This window comes from Ranitomeya variabilis, chromosome 2, assembly GCF_051348905.1.
Source record: "Ranitomeya variabilis isolate aRanVar5 chromosome 2, aRanVar5.hap1, whole genome shotgun sequence".
Classification (NCBI taxonomy): Eukaryota; Metazoa; Chordata; class Amphibia; order Anura; family Dendrobatidae; genus Ranitomeya; species Ranitomeya variabilis.
Genome location: NC_135233.1, coordinates 970341066 through 970365409, shown reverse-complemented (window position 1 = coordinate 970365409; position 24344 = coordinate 970341066). Strand labels below are relative to the sequence as shown.

Sequence of the window (24344 nt, the reverse complement as noted above, 5' to 3'; positions counted from 1 at the left end):
TTTCTCTGGTGGTTTCTTGCCGGTCAACAATGTTATCTGATGCCTCTCAGTGCTTGTTCCTGCTTCTAGACAACTACTAGATAAGTTGGACTTTTGTCCATGTTTTGTTTTGCCTATTTGTTCCAGTTCACAGCTGAAGTTTTGTTACTGTGTCTGGAAAGCTCTCGTTGATCAGGGATTGCTACTCTGGCGTTATGAGTTAATGCCAGAGTTTAAGGTAATCTCTGGATGGTGTTTTGTTAGTGTTTTTCTGCTGACCATGAAAGTATACTATCTGTCTTCTGCTATCTAGTAAGCGGACCTCAAATTTGCTAAGACTATTTTCCTGCTGCGTTTGTTGTTTCATCTGAACTCACCGTCATTATATGTGGGGGGCTACTGTCTTCTTTGGAATATTTCTCTAGAGGTGAGCCAGGTCTTATATTTCCCTCTGCTAGCTATTTAGGTCTTAGGCCAGAGCTGGGCATCTAGCGATAAATAGGAAATGCTACCTGGCTATTTCTAGTTGCGCGGCAGGCTTAGTTCATGGTCAGTATAGTTCCATCTTCCGAGAGCTTGTCCCTCTATAGGCTTGCTATGATCTCTGCCTGCAGAGATCATGACAGTTTGACCGGCCCATAAAGTGTTAAAGACCCAGGTTGAGAAAGGAGAGTTATAAGAAGTCTGCTGGAATTTTTTTTTTTTTTTTTTCCTCCAGTCTGCCTTGCTGCAGTCTTTTTTCTCTCTCTCCTCCTAATCTCTGTATGCTCTGTGTGCACCTGACAATAATGGATTTCCAGAGTGTAACTGCGGGTTTGAATAATCTCATCACGAAAGTACAAAATTTACAAGATTTTGTGGTACATGCTCCGGTATCTGAGCCGAGAATTCCTTTGCCGGAGTTCTTCACAGGGAATAGAGCTAGCTTCCAGAATTTCCGAAATAATTGTAAGCTTTATTTGTCCCTGAAGTCTCGTTCAGCTGGAGACCCTGCTCAGCAGGTTAGGATTGTGATTTCCTTGCTCAGGGGTGACCCTCAAGATTGGGCCTTCTCATTGCCAGCAGGGGATCCTGCGTTACGCGATGTGGATGCGTTTTTTCTGGCCTTGGGCTTGCTTTATGAGGAACCTCATTTGGAACTTCAGGCAGAAAAAACTTTGATGGCACTATCTCAGGGGCAAGACGAAGCTGAAGTTTTCTGCCAAAAATTCCGTAAATGGTCTGTGCTTACTCAGTGGAATGAGTGCGCCTTGGCGGCAACTTTCAGAGAAGGTCTCTCTGATGCCGTTAAGGATGTTATGGTGGGGTTCCCTTTGCCTGCAGGTCTGAATGAGTCCATGACAATGGCTATTCAGATTGATAGGCGTCTGCGGGAGCGCAAACCGGTGCACCATCTGGCGGTGTCTATGGAAAAGACGCCAGAAAGTATGCAGTGTGATAGAATTCTGTCCAGGAGCGAGCGACAGAATTTTAGACGGAAGAATGGATTGTGTTTCTATTGTGGGGATTCTACTCATGTTATATCAGCATGCTCTAGGCGTACAAAGAAGCTTGATAAGTCTGTTTCCATTGGCACCATTCAGTCTAAGTTTATTTTGTCTGTAACCCTGATTTGCTCTTTGTCATCCATTGCCACGGACGCCTATGTTGACTCTGGCGCCGCCCTGAGTCTTATGGATTGGTCCTTTGCCAATCGTTGTGGTTTTGATTTAGAGCCTTTGGAGACTCTTATTCCTCTGAAGGGGATTGACTCCACCCCATTGGCTAATAATAAACCACAATACTGGACACAAGTAACCATGCGTATCAATCCGGATCACCAGGAGAGTATTCGTTTCCTGGTGCTGTATAATTTACATGACGATTTGGTACTGGGATTGCCATGGTTGCAGTCTCACAACCCAGTCTTGGACTGGAGAGCAATGTCTGTGTTGAGCTGGGGATGTAAGGGTATTCATGGGGACGTACCTTTGGTTTCTATTTCGTCGTCCATTCCCTCTGAAGTCCCTGAGTTCCTCTCTGATTATCAAGACGTCTTTGACGAACCCAAGCTTGGGTCGTTACCTCCGCACCGTGAGTGCGATTGTGCCATAGATTTGATACCGGGTTGTAAATATCCAAAGGGTCGTTTGTTTAATTTGTCTGTGCCGGAACATGCTGCTATGCGGGAATATATAAAGGAGTCTTTGGAAAAGGGACATATTCGTCCATCTTCTTCTCCCTTGGGAGCTGGGTTTTTCTTTGTCTCAAAAAAAGACGGCTCTTTGAGACCATGTATTGATTATCGGCTTCTGAATAAGATCACTGTTAAGTATCAATACCCATTGCCATTGCTTACTGATTTGTTTGCTCGTATAGAGGGTGCTAAGTGGTTCTCTAAAATTGATCTTCGTGGGGCGTATAATTTGGTGCGGATCAGGCAGGGGGATGAGTGGAAGACCGCATTTAATACGCCCGAGGGCCACTTTGAGTATTTGGTCATGCCTTTTGGTCTTTCTAATGCCCCTTCAGTTTTCCAGTCTTTTATGCATGATATTTTCCGCGATTTTCTGGATAAATTTATGATAATATATCTGGATGATATTCTGATTTTTTCTGATGACTGGGACTCTCATGTCCAGCAGGTCAGGAGAGTTTTTCAGGTTCTGCGGTCTAATTCTTTATGTGTGAAGGGGTCTAAGTGCGTTTTTGGGGTCCAGAAAATTTCCTTTTTGGGGTATATTTTTTCTCCCTCTTCCATTGAGATGGATCCCGTCAAGGTGCAAGCTATTTGTGACTGGACTCAGCCCTCCTCTCTTAAGGGTCTTCAGAGATTTTTGGGCTTTGCCAACTTTTACCGCCGATTTATTGCTGGTTTTTCGGATGTCGTTAAACCACTGACTGATTTGACCAGACAAGGCGCTGATGTTGCTAATTGGTCCCCTCATGCTGTAGAGGCCTTTCAGGAGCTTAAGCGCCGTTTTGCCTCTGCCCCTGTGTTGCGTCAGCCTGATGTGAATCTGCCTTTTCAGGTTGAGGTTGACGCTTCGGAGATCGGAGCTGGGGCAGTGTTGTCGCAGAAAGGTTCCGACTGCTCCGTCATTAGGCCTTGTGCCTTCTTTTCTCGTAAATTTTCGCCCGCAGAGCGGAATTATGATGTTGGGAATCGGGAGCTTTTGGCCATGAAGTGGGCGTTTGAGGAGTGGCGCCATTGGCTCGAGGGGGCTAGGCATCAGGTGGTGGTATTGACTGACCACAAAAATTTGATTTATCTTGAGACTGCCAGACGCCTGAATCCTAGACAGGCGCGCTGGTCTTTATTTTTTTCTCGCTTTAATTTTGTGGTGTCATACATACCGGGTTCTAAGAATGTTAAGGCAGATGCCCTTTCTAGGAGTTTTGACCCGGACTCTCCTGGTAATTCTGAACCCACAGGTATCCTTAGGGAGGGAGTAGTTTTGTCGGCCGTTTCTCCTGATCTGCGGCGGTCCTTGCAAGAGTTTCAGGCGGATAGACCGGATCGTTGTCCGCCTGATAGACTGTTTGTTCCGGATGATTGGACCAGCAGAGTCATCTCTGAGGTACATTCTTCTGCATTGGCAGGTCATCCCGGAATTTTTGGTACCAGGGATTTGGTGGCAAGATCCTTCTGGTGGCCTTCCCTGTCACGAGATGTGCGAGTCTTTGTGCAGTCATGTGACGTTTGTGCTCGGGCCAAGTCTTGTAGTTCTCGGGCTAGCGGACTGCTGTTGCCCTTGCCTATTCCTAAGAGGCCTTGGACACACATCTCGATGGATTTTATTTCAGATCTGCCTGTTTCCCAGAAGATGTCTGTCATCTGGGTGGTCTGTGACCGTTTCTCTAAAATGGTCCATTTGGTTCCTCTGCCCAAGTTGCCTTCTTCTTCTGAGTTGGTTCCTCTGTTTTTTCAGAATGTTGTCCGATTGCACGGTATTCCTGAGAATATTGTTTCTGACAGAGGTACCCAATTTGTGTCTAGATTTTGGCGGGCATTCTGTGCTAGGATGGGCATAGATTTGTCTTTTTCATCTGCTTTTCACCCTCAGACTAATGGCCAGACCGAGCGGACTAATCAGACCCTTGAGACATATCTGAGGTGTTTTGTCTCTGCTGACCAGGATGATTGGGTTGCTTTTTTGCCATTGGCAGAGTTCGCCCTCAATAATCGGGCCAGTTCTTCCACCTTGGTGTCCCCGTTTTTCTGTAATTCGGGGTTTCACCCTCGATTTTCCTCCGGTCAGGTGGAATCCTCGGATTGTCCTGGAGTGGATGCGGTGGTGGAGAGATTGCATCACATCTGGGGGCAGGTTATGGACAATTTGAAGTTGTCCCAGGAGAGGACTCAGCGTTTTGCCGACCGTCATCGTCGTGTTGGTTCTCGGCTTTGTGTTGGAGATTTGGTGTGGTTGTCTTCTCGTTTTGTCCCTGTGAGGGTCTCTTCTCCTAAGTTTAAACCTCGGTTCATCGGCCCTTATAGAATATTGGAGATTCTTAATCCTGTTTCTTTCCGTTTGGACCTCCCTGCGTCCTTTTCCATTCATAACGTTTTTCATCGGTCGTTATTGCGCAGGTATGAGGTACCTGTTGTACCTTCAGTTGAGCCTCCTGCTCCGGTGTTGGTTGAGGGTGAGTTGGAGTACGTTGTGGAGAAAATTTTGGACTCTCGTGTTTCTAGACGGAGACTCCAGTATCTGGTCAACTGGAAGGGTTACGGCCAGGAGGATAATTCTTGGGTCAATGCATCTGATGTTCATGCTTCTGATCTTGTTCGTGCCTTCCATAGGGCTCATCCTGGTCGCCCTGGTGGATCTGGTGAGGGTTCGGTGCCCCCTCCTTGAGGGGGGGGTACTGTTGTGAATTTGGATTCTGGGCTCCCCCGGTGGCCGCTTGTGGAATTGGACTTGTCATCCTCTTTCCTGTTTCACCTGGTTCCATCAGTAGTGGGTGTCGCTATTTAAGCTCATTTCTCTGGTGGTTTCTTGCCGGTCAACAATGTTATCTGATGCCTCTCAGTGCTTGTTCCTGCTTCTAGACAACTACTAGATAAGTTGGACTTTTGTCCATGTTTTGTTTTGCCTATTTGTTCCAGTTCACAGCTGAAGTTTTGTTACTGTGTCTGGAAAGCTCTCGTTGATCAGGGATTGCTACTCTGGCGTTATGAGTTAATGCCAGAGTTTAAGGTAATCTCTGGATGGTGTTTTGTTAGTGTTTTTCTGCTGACCATGAAAGTATACTATCTGTCTTCTGCTATCTAGTAAGCGGACCTCAAATTTGCTAAGACTATTTTCCTGCTGCGTTTGTTGTTTCATCTGAACTCACCGTCATTATATGTGGGGGGCTACTGTCTTCTTTGGAATATTTCTCTAGAGGTGAGCCAGGTCTTATATTTCCCTCTGCTAGCTATTTAGGTCTTAGGCCAGAGCTGGGCATCTAGCGATAAATAGGAAATGCTACCTGGCTATTTCTAGTTGCGCGGCAGGCTTAGTTCATGGTCAGTATAGTTCCATCTTCCGAGAGCTTGTCCCTCTATAGGCTTGCTATGATCTCTGCCTGCAGAGATCATGACAGGGTTAGGATTGGGGCTAAATTTAGGGTTAGGGTTAGGGTTGGGGCTAAATTTAGGGTTGGGGTTGGGGCTAAAGTTAGGGCTAGGGTTAGGGTTAGGGTTGGGGCTAAAGTTAGGGTTAGGGTTGGGGCAAAAGTTAGGGCTAGGTTTGGGGCTAATGTTAGGACTAGGGTTGCGGCTAAAGTTAGGGTTAGAGTTGGGATTAGGGTTAGGGCTTGGATTAGGGTTGGCATTAGGGTTACTTTTGGGATTAGGGTTAGGTTTGGGATTAGGGTTAAGATTAGGGTTGGGATTAGGGTTAGGGGTGTATTGGGATTAGGGTTATGTTTGAGGTTAGGGTTGAGATTAGGATTAGGGGTGTGTTGGATTTAGGGTTCTGATTAGGGTTATGGTTGTTTTGGGGTTAGGGTTGTGATTAGGATTATGGATCGGGTTGGGATTAGGGTTAGGGGTGTATTGGCATTAAGGTTAGAGTTAGAATTGGGGGGTTTCCACTGTTTAGGTACATCAGGGGGTCTCTAAATGCCACAGCCAATTTTGCGCTCAAAAAGTCAAATGGTGCTCCCTCCCTTCTGAGCTATGCCGTGTGCCCAAACAGTGGTGTACCCCCACATATGGGGCATCAGCGTACACGGGATAAATTGGACAACAACTTTTTGGGTCCAATTTCTCCTGTTACCCTTGAGAAAATAAAAACTTGGGGGCTAAAAACTCTTTTGTGGAAAAAAAAATATTTTTTATTTTCACGACTCTGCATTATAAACTTCTGTGAAGCACTTAGGCATTCAAAGTTCTCACCACACATCTAGATAAGTTCCTTGGGGGTCTAGTTTCCAAAATGGGGTTACTTTTGGGGGGTTTCTACTGTTTGGGTACATCAGGGGCTCTGCAAACGCAACATAATGCCCGCAGACCATTCTATCAAAGTCTGCATTCCAAAACGGTGCTCCTTCCCTTCCAAGCTCTGCCATGCGCCCAAACAGTGGTTTACCCCCACATATGGGGTATCAGCCTACTCAGCATAAATTGCACAATAAATTTTGGGGTCCAATTTCTCCTGTTACCCTTGTGAAAGTAAAAATTTGGGGGTGAAAAGATCATTTTTGTGGAAAAAATATGATTTTTTTTTTATTTTCATGGCTCTACATTATAAACTTCTCTGAAGCAGTTGGGGGTTCATAGTGCTCACCACACATCTAGATAAGCTCATTGGGGGGTCTAGTTTCCAAAATGGTGTCACTTGTGGGGGGTTTCTACTGTTTAGGTACATCAGGAGCTCTGCAAATGCAACATGACGCCCGCAGACCATCCCATCAAAGTCTGCATTCCAAGCGGCGCTCCTTCCCTTCCGAGCCACGATGGGTGCCCAAACAGTACTCAGGACAAACTGGTCAACAGATTTTGGGGTCCAATGTCTCCTGTTACCCTTGAGAAAATAAAAAATTGCAGGCTAAATAATCATTTTTGAGGAAAAAAAGGATTTTTTATTTTCACGGCTCTACGTTATAAATTTCTGTGAAGCACTTGGGGGTTTAAAGTGCTCACCACACATCTAGATAAGTTCCTTAAGGGGTCTAGTTTCCAAAATGGGGTAACTTGTGGGGCCTTTCTACTGTTTAGGCACATCAGGGGCTCTCCAAACGCGACATGGTGTCCGATCTCAATTCCAGCCAATTCTACATTGAAAAAGTAAAAAGGCACTCCTTCACTTCCAAGCTCTGCGGGGCGCCCAAGCAGTGGTTTACCCCCACATATGGGGTATCAACATACTCAGGAGAAATTGCACAACAACTTTTGTGGTCTAATTTCTTCTGTTACCCTTGTCAAAATAAAAATTTTGGGGTAAAATGATCCTTTTTTTTAGAAAAAATGTGATTTTTTATTTTCACGACTCTACGTTATAAACTTCCGTGAAGCACTTTGGAGTTTAAAGTGCTCACCACACATCTATATAAGTTCCTTAAGGGGTCTAGTTTCCAAAATGATGTCACATGTGGGGGGTTTCCACTGTTTAGGCACATCAGAGGCTCTCCAAACGCAACATGGCGTCCGATCTCAATTCCACCCAATTCTACATTGAAAAAGTAAAACGGCACTACTTCTCTTCCAAGCTCTGCGGTGCGCCCAAACAGTGGTTTACCCCCACATATGGGGTATCGACGTACTCAGGAGAAATTGTACAACAACTTTTGTGGTCAAATTTCTCCTGTTACCCTTGTGAAAATAGAAATTTGGGGGCAAAAAATCATTTTTGTAGAAAAAATGTGATTTTTTTATTTTCATAGCTCTACGTTATAAACTTCTGTGAAGCACCCGGGGGTTTAAAGTGCTCACCACACATCTATTTAAGTTCGTTAAGGGGTCTAGTTTCCAAAATAGTGTCACTTTTGGGGGGTTTCCACTGTTTAGGCACATCACGGGCTCTCCAAACGCGACATGGCGTCCGATCTCAATTCCAGCCAATTCTGCATTGAAAAAGTCAAACGGCGCTCCTTCTCTCCCAAGCTCTGCGGTGTGCCCAAACAGTGGTTTACCCCAACATATGGGGTATCGACATACTCAGAAGAAATTGCAGAACAACTTTAGTGGTCTAATTTGTCCTGTTACCCTTGTGAAAATAAGAATTTGTGGGCGAAAAGATCATTTTTGTGTAAACAAATGCGATTTTTTATTTTCGCGGCTCTACTTTATATACTCCTGTGAAGCACTTGGGGCTCAAAGTGCTCACCACACATCTATTTAAGTTCGTTAAGGGGTTTAGTTTCCAAAATGGTGTCACTTGTGGAGCGTTTCCACTGTTTAGGCACATCAGGGGCTCTCCAAACGCGACATGGCGTCCGATCTCGATTCCAGCCAATTCTGCATTGAAAAAGTCAAACGGCGCTCCTTCTCTCCCAAGCTCTGCGGTGTGCCCAAACAGTGGTTTACCCCAACATATGGGGTATCAGCGTATTCAGGAGAAATTGCACAACAAAATTTATGGTTAAATTTCTGTTTTTACACTTGTGAAAATAAAAAAAATGGTTCTGAAGTAAAATGTTTAAAAAAAAAGTTAAATGTTCATTTTTTCCTTCCATATTGTTTCAGTTCCTGTGAAGCACGTAAAGGGTTAATAAACTTCTTGAATGTGGTTTTGAGCACCTTGAGGGGTGCAGTTTTTAGAATGGTGTTACACTTGATTATTTTCTATCATATAGACCCCTCAAAATGATTTCAAATTTGATGTGGTCCCTAAAAAAACATGGTGTTGTAAAAATGAGAAATTGTTGGTCAACTTTTAACCCTTATAACTCCCTAACAAAAAAAAATTGTTTCCAAAATTGTGCTGATGTAAAGTAGACATGTGGAAATGTTATTTATTAACTATTTTTTGTGACATATCTCTCTGATTTAAGGGAATAAAAATCCAAAGTTTGAAAATTGCAAAATTTTAAAATTTTTGCCATATTTCTGTTTTTTTCATAAATAATTGCAAGTAATATCGAAGAAATGTTACTACTGACATGAAGTACAATATGTCACGAAAAAACATTCTCAGAATCAGCAGGATCTGTTAAAGCATTCCAGAGTTATAACCTCATAAAGTGACAGTGGTCAGAATTGTAAAAATTGGCTTGGTCATTAAGTACCAAATTGGCACTGTCACTAAGGGGTTAAACTAAGTGGAGAGAAGTTGTTGTGGAGGTGTTCTGTAGTACGTGTGCGTTTATCTCTTGGTCCCTGTTACTGTTTAGATCATTGCTCCCTGTCCCTATCCTCCTCTCTATTGTTGGTTGGTGCTTTGTAATCCTGCTCAAACCACTTATTAGCAGCTTTCTGTGCACAATATGTATTGACAGAAAGCTGTCAATGAGTGGAGGGGCGTTGATGGACCAGGACGCAGGAGACATCTATTTCTGTGGTCATGATCTCCTGCTGATAAAACGCTGATGCATTGAAACAGCAAAACACAAGTCTGTAACTGACACATCGTTGGAATCAGGGTGTCTGTCCCTACATCTCAGATTACATAGCAAAAAGGTATGTTTACCCTTTTATGAATAGGCTTGATAGTTTTACGGATTCTGTAGGACAGAGCTTACTTCCTTGGACTATTAATTCAGTTCGGTTTCACACATTAGTTTTTCGGGTAGATATGCTAACCTTCATTGTTTGGATAGGGAATGGACCCATTACAATAAATGTGCTTTTCCACACGTTCATTTTTATTTGCTGACCGATTGTTTTCAAAAAATGAACGTAGACATAATCCACTTTGATGGATAAACCCACCAATGTAAGTCAATAACTCTATAAAAACAAATGGATAGCACCTGAATGCCATCTGTGTGCTGTCTGTATTCTACTGTTTAATGGGTTTGAGAAACTAAGCATTTATGTAAACTGGAACAACAATTTAAACAATAAATTGGTTAATTTTAATTGGTTGCACACAAAATGAAAAATATTATTAAAAGGGTCAATGAAGAAATGTTCTTTACCCAGTTATGATTTTGTCATAAATCATAGAGCAGACAGCTACAATAAATGGAGCAGAGCCCGATGATCATTATTCAGAATTATAATTAACTGGCACTAACTGTGGTTAGTTGTAACAAATTATAATGATTATATTGCGCATAAAAACATTTCACCCCATATATTCAACACTACAGATTTGCAACAAAAATTAACTAAATGATTACCCAAGTATTGATAGTATTTTATTTTCAACTCATTCAAGAGCCTTTTGATAAACAGCATTTTTGGTTTTTCCTTCCAATGCAAAGATGAACAAATTTTTGGCAGTTCCAACTCTTGAACAGGCCACGTAAAGTTGACCATAAGAAAAGCATGGAGATTGCAAATCGATCCCTACTATTTTCAAGGACTGTCCCTGAGCCTTGTTAATGGACATTACAAATGCCAGACAAACTGGAAACTGTATATCCAATCCTGTCTTGTGCGATACTGTCTGCTTACCTATGTATCTAGTCCTATCCTGTGTGTTACTGTCTGCTGAGCTTTGTTTCTAATCCTATCCTGTGAGTTACTGACTGCTGAGCTGCGTATCTAACCTGTTGTGAATTTGGATTCTGGGCTCCCCCGGTGGCTACTGGTGGAATTGAACTGGTGTCTTCATCTTCTCTGTTCACCTGTTCCCATCAAGATGTGGGAGTCGCTATATAACCTTGCTGCTCTGTTAGTTGCTTGCCGGTCAACAATGTTATCAGAAGCCTCTCTGTGCTTGTTCCTGCTCCTAGACAACTACTAGATAAGTTGGACTCTTGTCCATGTTTGTTTTTGCATTTTTGTTCCAGTTCACAGCTGTAGTTTCGTTACTGTGTCTGGAAAGCTCTTGTGAACAGGAATTGCCACTCTGGTGTTATGAGTTAATGCCAGAGTTTAAAAGTAATTTCTGGATGGTGTTTTTGATAGGGTTTTCAGCTGACCATGAAAGTGTCCTTTCTGTCTTCTGCTATGTAGTAAGTGGACCTCAAATTTGCTAAACCTATTTTCATACTACGTTTGTTATTTCATCTCAACTCACCGCCAATACATGTGGGGGGCCTCTGTCTCCTTTCGGGGTATTTCTCTAGAGGTGAGCTAGGACTAATATTTTCCTCTGCTAGTTTTATTTAGTCCTCCGGCTGGTGCTGGGCATCTAGAATCAACGTAGGCATGCTACCCGGCCACTGCTAGTTGTGCGTTAGGTTTAGTTCATGGTCAGCTCAGTTCCCATCTTCCAAGAGCTAGTTTCTATATATGCTTATGCTATGTTCTCTTGCCATTGAGATCATGACAGTTTGACCGGCCCTCAAAGTGTTAATTGTTTGGGCTGAAGCAGGAGAAAAAGAAGTGTTGAAGGGAAATTTTTTTTTTTCCCCTCAGAGTTTGCTGCCTAGCCCTTAATTGCTGTCTAGCTGCTTCTTACCTCCTCTTAACCCTTGAATGGCTCTGTGTCCACCTGTTTGTAATGGATCTTCAGAGTGTAACTGCAGGTTTGCATAATCTCGCCACGAAGGTACAAAATTTGCAAGATTTTGTTTGTCATGCACCTGTATCTGAGCCGAGAATTCCTTTGCCGGAATTTTTCTCGGGGAATAGATCCGGGTTTCAGAATTTTCGAAATAATTGCAAATTATTTTTGTCCCTGAAATCTCGCTCTGCCGGAGACCCTGCACAGCAGGTCAGGATTGTGATTTCCTTGCTCCGGGGCGACCCTCAAGACTGGGCTTTTTCATTGACACCAGGGGATCCTGCGGTGCTCAATGTGGATGCGTTTTTTCTGGCCTTGGGGTTGCTTTATGACGAACCTCATTTGGAGCTTCAGGCAGAAAAAACTTTGATGTCCCTATCTCAGGGGCAAGATGAAGCGGAAATTTACTGCCAAAGATTCCGTAAATGGTCTGTGCTTACTCAGTGGAATGAGTGCGCCCTGGCGGCGACTTTCAGAGAGGGTCTCTCTGATGCCATTAAGGATGTTATGGTGGGGTTCCCTGTGCCTGCGGGTCTGAATGAGTCCATGACAATGGCTATTCAGATCGATAGGCGTTTGCGGGAGCGCAAACCAGTGCACCATCTGGCGGTGTCCACTGAGAAGTCGCCAGAGAGTATGCAGTGTGATAGAATTCTGTCCCGAAGCGAGCGGCAGAATTTTAGACGGAAAAATGGGTTGTGTTTCTATTGTGGTGATTCTACTCATGTTATATCAGCATGCTCTAAGCGCACTAAAAAGCTTGGTAAATCTGTTTCCATTTACACCTTACCGTCTAAATTTATTCTATCTGTGACCCTGATTTGCTCTTTGTCATCTATTACCACGGACGCCTATGTCGACTCTGGCGCCGCTTTGAGTCTTATGGATTGGTCCTTTGCCAAACGCTGTGGGTATGATTTAGAGCCTTTGGAGACTTCTATTCCTCTGAAGGGGATTGACTCCACCCCATTGGCTAATAATAAACCACAATACTGGACACAAGTAACTATGCGTATTAATCCGGATCACCAGGAGATTATTCGCTTTCTGGTGCTGTATAATCTACATGATGATTTGGTGCTAGGATTGCCTTGGCTGCAATCTCACAACCCAGTCCTCGACTGGAGAGCTATGTCTGTGTTGAGCTGGGGATGTAAGGGGGCTCATGGGGATGTACCTGTGGTTTCCATTTCATCATCCATTCCCTCTGAAATTCCTGAGTTCCTGTCTGACTATCGTGACGTCTTTGAAGAATCCAAGCTTGGTTCGTTACCTCCGCACCGAGAGTGCGATTGTGCCATAGATTTAATCCCGGGTAGTAAATACCCAAAGGGTCGTTTATTTAATCTGTCTGTGCCTGAACATGCTGCTATGCGAGAATATATAAAGGAGTCCTTGGAAAAGGGACATATTCGTCCATCGTCATCTCCCTTAGGAGCCGGTTTTTTCTTTGTGTCAAAAAAAGACGGCTCTTTGAGACCATGTATTGATTATCGGCTTTTGAATAAAATCACTGTTAAATATCAATACCCATTGCCGTTGCTGACTGATTTGTTTGCTCGCATAAAGGGGGCCAAGTGGTTCTCTAAGATTGACCTTCGTGGGGCGTATAATTTGGTGCGAATCAGGCAGGGGGATGAGTGGAAAACCGCATTTAATACGCCCGAGGGCCACTTTGAGTATTTAGTGATGCCTTTTGGTCTTTCTAATGCTCCGTCAGTTTTCCAGTCCTTTATGCATGATATTTTTCGCGATTATTTGGATAAATTTATGATTGTGTATCTGGATGATATTCTGATTTTTTCGGATGACTGGGACTCTCATGTCCAGCAAGTCAGGAGGGTTTTTCAGGTTTTGCGGTCTAATTCTTTGTGTGTGAAGGGTTCTAAGTGTGTTTTTGGGGTACAGAGGATTTCCTTTTTGGGATATATTTTTTCCCCCTCTTCCATTGAAATGGATCCTGTCAAGGTTCAAGCTATTTGTGATTGGACGCAGCCCTCTTCTCTTAAGAGTCTTCAGAAATTTTTGGGCTTTGCTAACTTTTATCGTCGATTTATTGCTGGTTTTTCGGATATTGCTAAACCATTGACCGATTTGACTAAGAAGGGTGCTGATGTTGCTGATTGGTCCCCTGATGCTGTGGAGGCCTTTCGGGAGCTTAAGCGCCGTTTTTCCTCTGCCCCTGTGTTGCGTCAGCCTGATGTTGCTCTACCTTTTCAGGTTGAGGTCGACGCTTCTGAGATCGGAGCTGGGGCAGTGTTGTCGCAGAAAAGTTCTGATTGCTCCGTGATGAGGCCTTGTGCCTTCTTTTCCCGTAAATTTTCGCCCGCTGAGCGGAATTATGATGTTGGGAATCGGGAGCTTTTGGCCATGAAGTGGGCTTTTGAGGAGTGGCGCCATTGGCTTGAGGGGGCCAGACATCAGGTGGTGGTATTGACTGACCACAAAAATTTGATTTATCTTGAGACCGCCAGGCGCCTGAATCCTAGACAGGCGCGCTGGTCATTATTTTTCTCTCGGTTTAATTTTGTGGTGTCATACCTACCGGGTTCTAAGAATGTTAAGGCGGATGCCCTTTCTAGGAGTTTTGAGCCTGACTCGCCTGGTAACTCTGAGCCCACAGGTATCCTTAAGGATGGAGTGGTATTGTCAGCCGTTTCTCCAGACCTGCGGCGGGCCTTGCAGGAGTTTCAGGCGGATAGACCTGATCGTTGCCCACCTGATAAACTGTTTGTTCCTGATGATTGGACCAGTAGAGTCATCTCTGAGGTTCATTCTTCTGCGTTGGCAGGTCATCCTGGCATTTTTGGTACCAGGGATTTGGTGGCAAGGTCCTTCTGGTGGCCTTCTCTGTCACGAGATGTGCGAGGCTTTGTGCAGTCTTGTGACGTTTGTGCTCGGGCCAAGCCTTGTTGTTCTCGGGCTAGTGGATTATTGTTGCCCTTGCCTATTCCTAAGAGGCCTTGGACGCACATCTCGATGGATTTTATTTCAGATCTGCCTGTTTCTCAGAAGATGTCTGTCATCTGGGTGGTGTGTGACCGTTTTTCTAAGATGGTCCATTTGGTTCCTCTGCCCAAGTTACCTTCTTCTTACGAGTTGGTTCCTCTGTTTTTTCAAAATGTTGTTTGTTTGCATGGTATTCCTGAGAATATCGTTTCTGACAGAGGGACCCAATTCGTGTCTAGATTTTGGCGGGCATTCTGTGCTAGGATGGGCATAGATTTATCTTTTTCGTCCGCTTTCCATCCTCAGACGAATGGCCAGACCGAGCGGATTAATCAGACCCTGGAGACATATCTGAGGTGTTTTGTGTCTGCTGACCAGGATGATTGGGTTGCTTTTTTGCCATTGGCGGAGTTCGCTCTCAATAATCGGGCCAGCTCTGCCACTTTGGTGTCCCCGTTTTTCTGTAATTCGGGGTTTCATCCTCGATTTTCCTCTGGTCAGGTGGAATCTTCGGATTGTCCTGGAGTGGATGCTGTGGTGGAGAGATTGCATCAGATCTGGGGGCAGGTGGTGGACAATTTGAGGTTGTCCCAGGAGAAGACTCAGCTTTTTGCCAACCGCCACCGTCGTGTTGGTCCTCGGCTTTCTGTTGGGGATTTGGTGTGGTTGTCTTCTCGTTTTGTCCCTATGAGGGTCTCTTCTCCTAAGTTTAAGCCTCGGTTTATCGGCCCGTATAAGATATTGGAGATTCTTAACCCTGTTTCCTTCCGTTTGGACCTCCCTGCATCCTTTTCTATTCATAACGTTTTTCATCGGTCATTATTGCGCAGGTATGAGGTACCGGTTGTGCCTTCCGTTGAGCCTCCTGCTCCGGTGTTGGTTGAGGGTGAGTTGGAGTACGTTGTGGAGAAAATCTTGGACTCTCGTGTTTCCAGACGGAGACTCCAGTATCTGGTCAAGTGGAAGGGATACGGCCAGGAGGATAATTCTTGGGTGAATGCATCTGATGTTCATGCCTCCGATCTGGTTCGTGCCTTTCATAGGGCCCATCCTGATCGCCCTGGTGGTTCTGGTGAGGGTTCGGTGCCCCCTCCTTGAGGGGGGGGTACTGTTGTGAATTTGGATTCTGGGCTCCCCCGGTGGCTACTGGTGGAATTGAACTGGTGTCTTCATCTTCTCTGTTCACCTGTTCCCATCAAGATGTGGGAGTCGCTATATAACCTTGCTGCTCTGTTAGTTGCTTGCCGGTCAACAATGTTATCAGAAGCCTCTCTGTGCTTGTTCCTGCTCCTAGACAACTACTAGATAAGTTGGACTCTTGTCCATGTTTGTTTTTGCATTTTTGTTCCAGTTCACAGCTGTAGTTTCGTTACTGTGTCTGGAAAGCTCTTGTGAACAGGAATTGCCACTCTGGTGTTATGAGTTAATGCCAGAGTTTAAAAGTAATTTCTGGATGGTGTTTTTGATAGGGTTTTCAGCTGACCATGAAAGTGTCCTTTCTGTCTTCTGCTATGTAGTAAGTGGACCTCAAATTTGCTAAACCTATTTTCATACTACGTTTGTTATTTCATCTCAACTCACCGCCAATACATGTGGGGGGCCTCTGTCTCCTTTCGGGGTATTTCTCTAGAGGTGAGCTAGGACTAATATTTTCCTCTGCTAGTTTTATTTAGTCCTCCGGCTGGTGCTGGGCATCTAGAATCAACGTAGGCATGCTACCCGGCCACTGCTAGTTGTGCGTTAGGTTTAGTTCATGGTCAGCTCAGTTCCCATCTTCCAAGAGCTAGTTTCTATATATGCTTATGCTATGTTCTCTTGCCATTGAGATCATGACACTAACCCTATCCTGTGTGATAGTCTGCTGGGCTGTGTATCTAATCCTATCTTGTGTTATACAGTCTGCTGAGCTGGGTATCTAATCGTATCCTGTGAGTTCCTTCCTGCTGAACTATGTATCGAATCCTATCCTGTGTGATACTGTCTGCTGAGCTGTGCATCTATGTGTTGAGTGGGTGTAGCTATGTGGAGTGGGCGTGGTCTGATACACAAACACACGCGCGCACACACGCGCACACATGCATACACACGCACACACATTCATACACACATACATGCACTCATTTTTATATATATATATATATATATATATATATATATATATATATATATATATATATATATATGTATAGATTACTTACTTGTACTTGATTCTCTCTTTTTCCAGGAGCTCTGTAATCACTTTAGATTGTTCTACATCAGCATGAAAATAAACATTAGATTTTGGGGTAACATGATGGCTATATTTGGGTTTCCAGAAGTCAAGCTGTAAAGATAACAACAAAATCTTTATTTGAAGTACAGGTAATAGTTTCCACAGGTATGAATAGGTTCACAGATTACACTAGCAGCATCTAGGATTCTAGGGATCTGCTCACATAAGGCACATTTATTGAAGAATGCTTTCTGACTTAAAATTCACTTCAATCTCCATTCAAATAAATGAGACGGATTCAGAAGTTTCTACAACAAATATGCTGCTTGTGAAAAAACCAAGGGATCAGTATCTTATCAATCCCTGTATTATCCCCTTAGATGTTGATGTCAAAAGCACCACTGATAACACAGATGGAGGGGGCTCCCTCCATCAACTCATCACTTCTTAGGGTATGTGTCCACTTTCAGGATGGCCGGCGGTTTGGACGGAGCGGCAAACTTGCTCCGCCCAAAGCTCCGCCCCTTCTGGAGACGCGATGATGCCGGATGTGTTCATTGCACACATCCGGCATCATCGCACCCGACACATAGGGCCCTGTGATTTACCTTACGACGGCGCAGCGGCGCTGCAAGGTACACGGACATGCTGTGATCTAAAAAGACGCGCCGCATGTCCGTAATCGCAGGGCCGCCGGGTGCGTGTTACCACGCATAGTGGAGACGGGATTTCATAAAATCCCCTCCACTATGCTGTAACATCTGGATGCTGCGGATTGAATGCTGCGGCTCCACGCAGCGTTCAAACCGCTGTTATTCCGGATGTAAAACGGCACGTGGACACATACCTTTGAGACCCAAACAAGCTGATATGTTACCATGATTTTGGCAGGCCTTACAGTGGTTTCCATAGCTCCCATATTAGACCTCCTATTGGAGCCTCATTTAACCCCAACGACCAGGGGTATTTTTGGTTTTGCAATTTCATTTTTTGCTTCCCTTCTTCCTAGAGCCATAGCTTTTTTACTTTTTGTCAAAATGGCCATGTGAGGGCTTGCTTTTTGCAGGATGAGTTGTACTTTTGAACACCATCATTGGTTTTACCATCTCACGTAACAGAAAACAGGAAATAAATTCCATGTGCGGTGAAATTGCAAGAAAAGTGCAATCCCACACTTGTTTTTTGTTAGGCTTTTTTGCTGAGTTCACTAAATGCTAAAACTGACCTGATATTATGATTCTCCAGCTCATTACGAGTTCATAGACACCAAACGTGTAGGTTCTCTTCTATCTAACGAGTGAAAAAAAATTCCAAAGTTTGTAAAAAACAAAAGTTGCCATTTTCCGAGACCCATAGAGTCTTGATTTTTTCAGGATCTGTGACAGGTGAGGGCTTATTCTTTCTTTTGATGCAGATACGCCCGTTATTGCATTTAATTGCAATGTTGCAGTGACCAAAAACAAATTAATTCTGGCGTTTTGATTTTTTCTCTCGCTACACTGATTACCAATTTGATTAATTCTTTTTTTATATTGATAGATCGGGCGATTCTAAAAGCGACAATACCAACTATGTGTACATTTGATTTTTATTTTATTTTGAATGAGGCGAAAGGGGGGTGATTTGAACTTTTATATATTTTTTATTTTTTAAATATTTTTAAAATAATTTTTTTTAAATGTTTTACTTGCTTCAGTAGTTTCCATGGGAGACTTGAAGCTGCAGTTGTCCGATCGCCTCTGCTACATAGAGCAGGGCTGCAGCCCTGCTCCATGTAGCAGAAATGCTCACTTGATATGAGTGCCGACCAACAGGCGGCGCTGATAGCGATCCAGCAATGACAATCACAGGGGCCTTCTCTTGACCCCGGATTGTCATGCTGAAGCGATGGCCGGGGGACCACCACGGTGTAGGAAGACTACTGTACACAGGATGAGGTGCAAACAACAAAGGGTAGATTTATTGGAAGGCAAGGAACGAAGTGGATGAGGAAGATGCAAACAGGGGTAAACAATGGCAAAAGACAATTTACAAGAATTATAAACTTTATCTTTTCCGTAAAATAGCACGGTGCTCCAACTATTACAGACTCAAAATATGTCTAACCAGCAAATGTAAACAATAAATAGGTGATGATGCTACTCTATGTATAACCTCCCTGGCCTTTACTAAGCAGGCCACACGGCTCCCGTGTACTGACTATTGAAGCCTACACTAGGCCCTAACAGGTGCACCAAACAGGAACAAACTCATGGTGATGTTCGAGAATCAGTTCCAGTCCCAGGGGGGCCCCCAGCAGTCTAATATGGTGGTGCGCATGGCTTTCTGTCAGCTCTGTGAAGCGTGGTCTTCTCCTTGCTTCTGGATCCTAGGGGTGCTCCTGGAAACTGTAAATTCCTTTCTCTGTATCTTCGTGGCTCTCTTGCAGCTATATCAGGACACAGTTCTCTCTTTCAGCTATCAGCACAAAAAGTCTTCTCTGCAGCAGCCTCAGCTCACACACGCTGCTCCAGATCCACACCTGCACTCTGCACAGACTAGTTCATTACACCGACTATTACAGGGGAGAAGCAGAACATTCCATCACGCCAGACAAGGGGGAGCAGCCTCTTAAAGTGACAGCATGTTCCTTACTGTCCATAACAGCACCACCCTCTTACAACCCATCAGCGACCAGCGGTCATGTGAGACGGGCACCAATGGGAGGATGTAAACATGCACTTCCTGTGTGTGCATGTTAAATTCCGCTGTCAGAGTTCACCTGCAGCTGTTCTGGGCCCATGTCAGCTGTACAGATCAGATGTCATGTCCCAGAAAAGGTGCAAGCTCATCTCAGGAGTCCACACCAAATAGGGGGAGGCGTCCAATGATGGACAATGTCCCTCATTGGACGTTAAGGGGTTAAAGTGAATATGTCAATTGACTCAAGTCTCCTAAATGAAGAGGGGATGGGAAGAAAAACATTAGACTCCAACATGAAGCCAGAAAATATACTGAAGAAGGATATGAGGTGTGGCAAAGAAGATCCAAGATAACATACTCAGAAAGGAGGTGAGAAAATTTCTAAAACAATCCACAGGGAGGAGATTGGAACAAAACAAAATCCTCTGCACTGCATGCTCACAAATGCCAGAAAGCTATGACTGGGCAGTTAACTTACAGGGTTTCAGTCTATTTAGAAAGGATTGTAAAAATCGGAGAGGAGGAGGGCTTTGTCTTTATGTAAAGTCTTGTCTAAAGTCCACTTTAAGGGAGGATATTAACAAAAGGAATGAGGATGTGGAGTCCATATGGGTCAAAATACATGGAGGGAAAAATAGTAACAAAATTCTCATTGGGTATTAAACCTACAAAGAGAAAACTTCTAGGCCAGCAGAGGAAAGAAAAAACCTCTAGGCCATTACATATCAACCTACAGAGAAGCAGCAGGGCAATGGATCAATGAATACTATCGGGGCAATATACCGCCATTCATAAAATCTTTGTGTACAAAATCCATGCCAAGATAGGGGTTATTGATGAAATATAACAAATTTTATTTCAAAAATTAAATATGCACACAAACAAAACAAACAGTGGATGAATGATAGCAACTAAAATATAGCCAGTGTACCTATATATTACAAAAATAGTATCGGTACACAGGTAGTGACCAAAATTATCCTGCTGCAACACCTGCAATGCACTAGGCTAAATCATCATAGATGGAGTAATCATATACAGAGAGGACATGCTAAGGAAGTGACTGGGCTAAGTAGCCTACCAATAGTCCACCAGTGCAACTAATAATGACTATAGTCCAAAGTAGTCAGTCATCAATCTTATGCCAGTAATGGCTAAGTACTCATACCTTGAGACATTTTAGCAGGGAAGTGCAGGCATGCTGTCAGGATAAAGGAGAGCCTCGACGCACGTTTCACTGCCTTGGCTTCGTCAGGGGACGAAAATTCTCATTGGCGTCTGTTACAAACCCCCAACTATAACAGAAATCATGGAACGCCTACTACTAAGGCAGATAAATGGCAAATAAGAGAAAAAAGAGTACCAGGTGATAATTTTACTAAAAAACAGTATACATCTTTATTATATTTATTTCCCCTTTAGAAAGATGCGTTTATGCAAGCGAAACGCGCATCGGGGCTGACATCTGTCCTTGGGGTGACCACCTCTCTATCTCACAGACCTGGGTAAGCTTGCCCCCTTGTACTTTTTAGGCATTATCCTGTGTTATGTGTGTTTATTTAATTAATATGGGGGCATCCTTTTCCCGTGGTCTTGTTTTTGCATCATGACTATATCTCTCTTCTCTCTTCACACAGGTACAACTTCCCACCTCTGCTTGCTGTCTGATCTCCTGCAATAGACTCTAATGGTACAACTTCCCACCTCTGCTTGCTGTCTGCTGTCTGTCATCTGCCGCTTTACCATCTAGAAACATATTTTAATGTGCCTGCTACTACATTGATATACTGTAATTCATTTGGTGCATTGTACTTAATACTCACTGTTGCATATCCATGACTGGGATCAGTTTAGATCTTATCTGGTGGAAGGTGTTAAAATAGATTTTGCCAGGCAGAATGTCTTTGATCATCTAAAAAAAAACCCTGGCGTGCTTGCCCCAGCTGCCAAATTATCCCCAACCAGTTCCCACAATCCATCTCTTCTGACCCAGCAGTCTGGACTATAAATTTAGAAACATCCTTAGGGGTGCACAAATGTGGGGGTGCACGCAAGCATCCGAGAAGCAAAGCGTCACGAAGCTAAGCATCGTGATACAGCAGTTATTCCATGGCAGTTAGTCAGGGCAGGAGTCAGGTAACCCACACTGTGCTCTCCCTTCTATCCACGTACTTCATTCCTATCCTCTTATGGTCCCTTGCAAACCACATCCACCGCCCAATCCCCCTTCCATCACCACTCATATGCATCAGCTCCTCTCTCCTTTCCTCTCCCATGTACAGCTCCCATGCACTTCTCACCTTCCTGAGAAACCTCAGCCCATCTTGCCCAAACACACTGCACAAAAAAACTTCATAAAATTCCAAAAACTACTTGCTTTTTTATCTTCCTTCTCCTACTGTTTTCAGGGGACATCTCCCCCAACCCTGGTCCACCATCCACCAACCTCAACCCCTACCCTACCTCACATCAAACCTTAATAATCTTACTAATATTAATTGCACTCCTTCATCTCCTTCTTTTAATTGTGGCCTTTGGAATCCACGGTTTGTATGTAACAAGCTTCCTTTCCTACACAATTACTTTCTAAAAAACTCTCTTAATCTGTTGGCCCTCATGGAAACCTGGATTCAGGATTCTGACACTGTCTCCCCTGCTGCCATTTCCCATGGTGGCTTACAATTCTCACATTCCCCGAGACCCACAAACAAACATGGTGGTGGAGTAGGCATACTCTTGTCCCCGCAATGCACGTTCCAGGTTATTCCTCCAGCTCCATCACTCTCATTCCCTTCTTTTGAGGTCCACAACATCAGGCTCTTTTGTCCCCTCTCCCTCAGAGTAGCGGTCATATACCGGCCCCCAGGCTCACCCACCCACTTCCTGGACCATTTCTCTACCTGGCTGCCATACTTCATGTCCTCAGAACTACCAACCCTTATCCTGGGATACTTCAACATCCCCATTAACAGCCCCACTTCCACATCTGCATCCCAGATTCTATCACTAACCACTTCTCTAGGCCTCTCACAGCTCTCAACCTCTGAAACACACAAAGACGGTAACACCCTGGACCTGGTCTTTGTCCGGCTCTGTTCAATCTCCTACCTAGATAACTCACCGCTTCCCCTCTCTGACCACAACATTCTATCCTTCACACTCACAATTGCTCGCCCACCCCAGCATTCTCCCACCTACACCTACCACACATTCAGAAATCTATATGCTATTAATCCTCATGCACTTTCAGACTCCCTACACTCATCATTGTCCCCAATCTCTTTTTTTTCCTGTCCTGATCTGGCTGTACATCACTTCAATGACACTCTTCTAAGCACCCTTGACCAAGTAGCTCCCCTCACCCTCAGAACCTCCAAACACAGAGTGAAACAGCCCTGGCTCACATCGCAAACCCGATTTCTCCAGCGATGCTCTAGGTGTGCTGAACGCTTATGTAGGAAAACACGCACACCAGAAGACTTCATACACTTCAAATTTATGTTAAGGACCTATAACTCTGCCCGTCACCTCGCCAAACAGACCTACTTCACCACTCTGATCTCCTCACTATTCAACAACCCCAAGAAATTTTTTGACACCTTTCACTCCCTCCTCAGGCCAAAAGCACAAGACCCTATCACAGACATTTGTGCTGATGACCTAGCCTCCCACTTTATAGACAAAATAGATAATATCCATCAGGAAATTTGCTCCCAGACACCAAGTGCAGTGACTCTTATCCGTCCCTGCATCTCCCCTGGCTCACTCTCCACATTCAATACTATCACAGAAGAAGAAGTCTCCAAGCTTCTCTTTTCTTCTCATTCGACTACATGCACCACCGACCCCATTCCCTCACACCTCCTTCAGTCTCTCTCTCCAGTCGTCACAACTCACCTAACTACAATCTTTAATCTCTCCCTCTCCTCTGCCATTTTCCCCTCTTCCTTCAAACACTCTATTATTACTCCATTACTAAAGAAACCCACCCTCAACCCATCCTGCACAAATAACTACAGACCGGTCTCCAATCTCCCCTTCATCGCTAAAATCTCTTGGAGCGCCTGGTCTACTCCCGCCTTACCCGTTACCTCTCCACTCACTCCCTCCTAGACCCTTCACAGTCCGGTTTCCGCCCCCTACATTCGACAGAAACTGCACTCATCAAGGTGACCAATGACCTTCTGACAGCAAAATGTAACGGTGACCACTCTCTGCTCATTCTTCTCGACCTCTCTGCAGCTTTCAACACTGTTGACAACCCTCTCCTACTCTCTAGGCTCCAGCCACTAGGCATTAAGGACACTGCTTTCTCCTGGTTCTCCTCCGATCTTTCCGACCGGTGTTCTGTTCTCAGGCTCCACTTCATCTCCTCTTCCTCTCACTGTTGGGGTACCTCAGGGCTCAGTCCTTGGCCCCCTTCGCTTCTCCCTCTACACAGCCCCATTTGGACAGACCATCAGCAGATTTGGCTTTCAGTACCATCTTTATGCTGATGACACACAACTATACACGTCATCCCCTGACCTTACCCCTGCTGTACTACAGAACACCACTGACTGTCTGTCTGCAGTCTCCAACATTATTTCCGCTCTCTATCTGAAACTCAACCTCTCCCAAACTGAACTTCTTTTGCTCCCGCCGTCTACTAACCTCCTTAAATCTGAGATTTCCCTCTCTGTGGGTGGCACCATAATAACACCCCGGCAGCAGGCGCACTGTCTGGGTGTTATGTTTGACTCCGATCTCTCCTACACCTCCCATATACAATCTCTTGCCAATCTCTTGCCAATCTCTTGCCCGTCATGCCGCTTACACCTAAAGAACATCTCTAGAATCCGCCCTTTTCTCACCATGGAAACAACAAAAACCCTCACTGTCGCCATGATCCACACCCGCCTGGCCTACTGCAATGCTCTATTAATTGGCCTCCCCCTTACTCGACTTTCCGCTCTCCAGTCTATCCTTAATGCAGCAGCCAGGGTTGTCCATCTAGC

The 24344-nt window shown here is 44.5% G+C and overlaps 1 protein-coding gene across 1 annotated transcript in view; it reads right to left on the bottom strand.

The window, feature by feature from the left end:
* The window catches only part of LOC143808307 (mast cell carboxypeptidase A-like), a 91968-nt gene that overhangs the window by 46328 nt on the left and 21296 nt on the right, over positions 1 to 24344 (bottom strand). The window contains exon 3 of the mRNA XM_077290825.1: positions 16652 to 16776. Coding sequence (XP_077146940.1) covers positions 16652 to 16776 — 125 coding nt within the window. The remainder of the gene's footprint in view (positions 1 to 16651; positions 16777 to 24344) is intronic.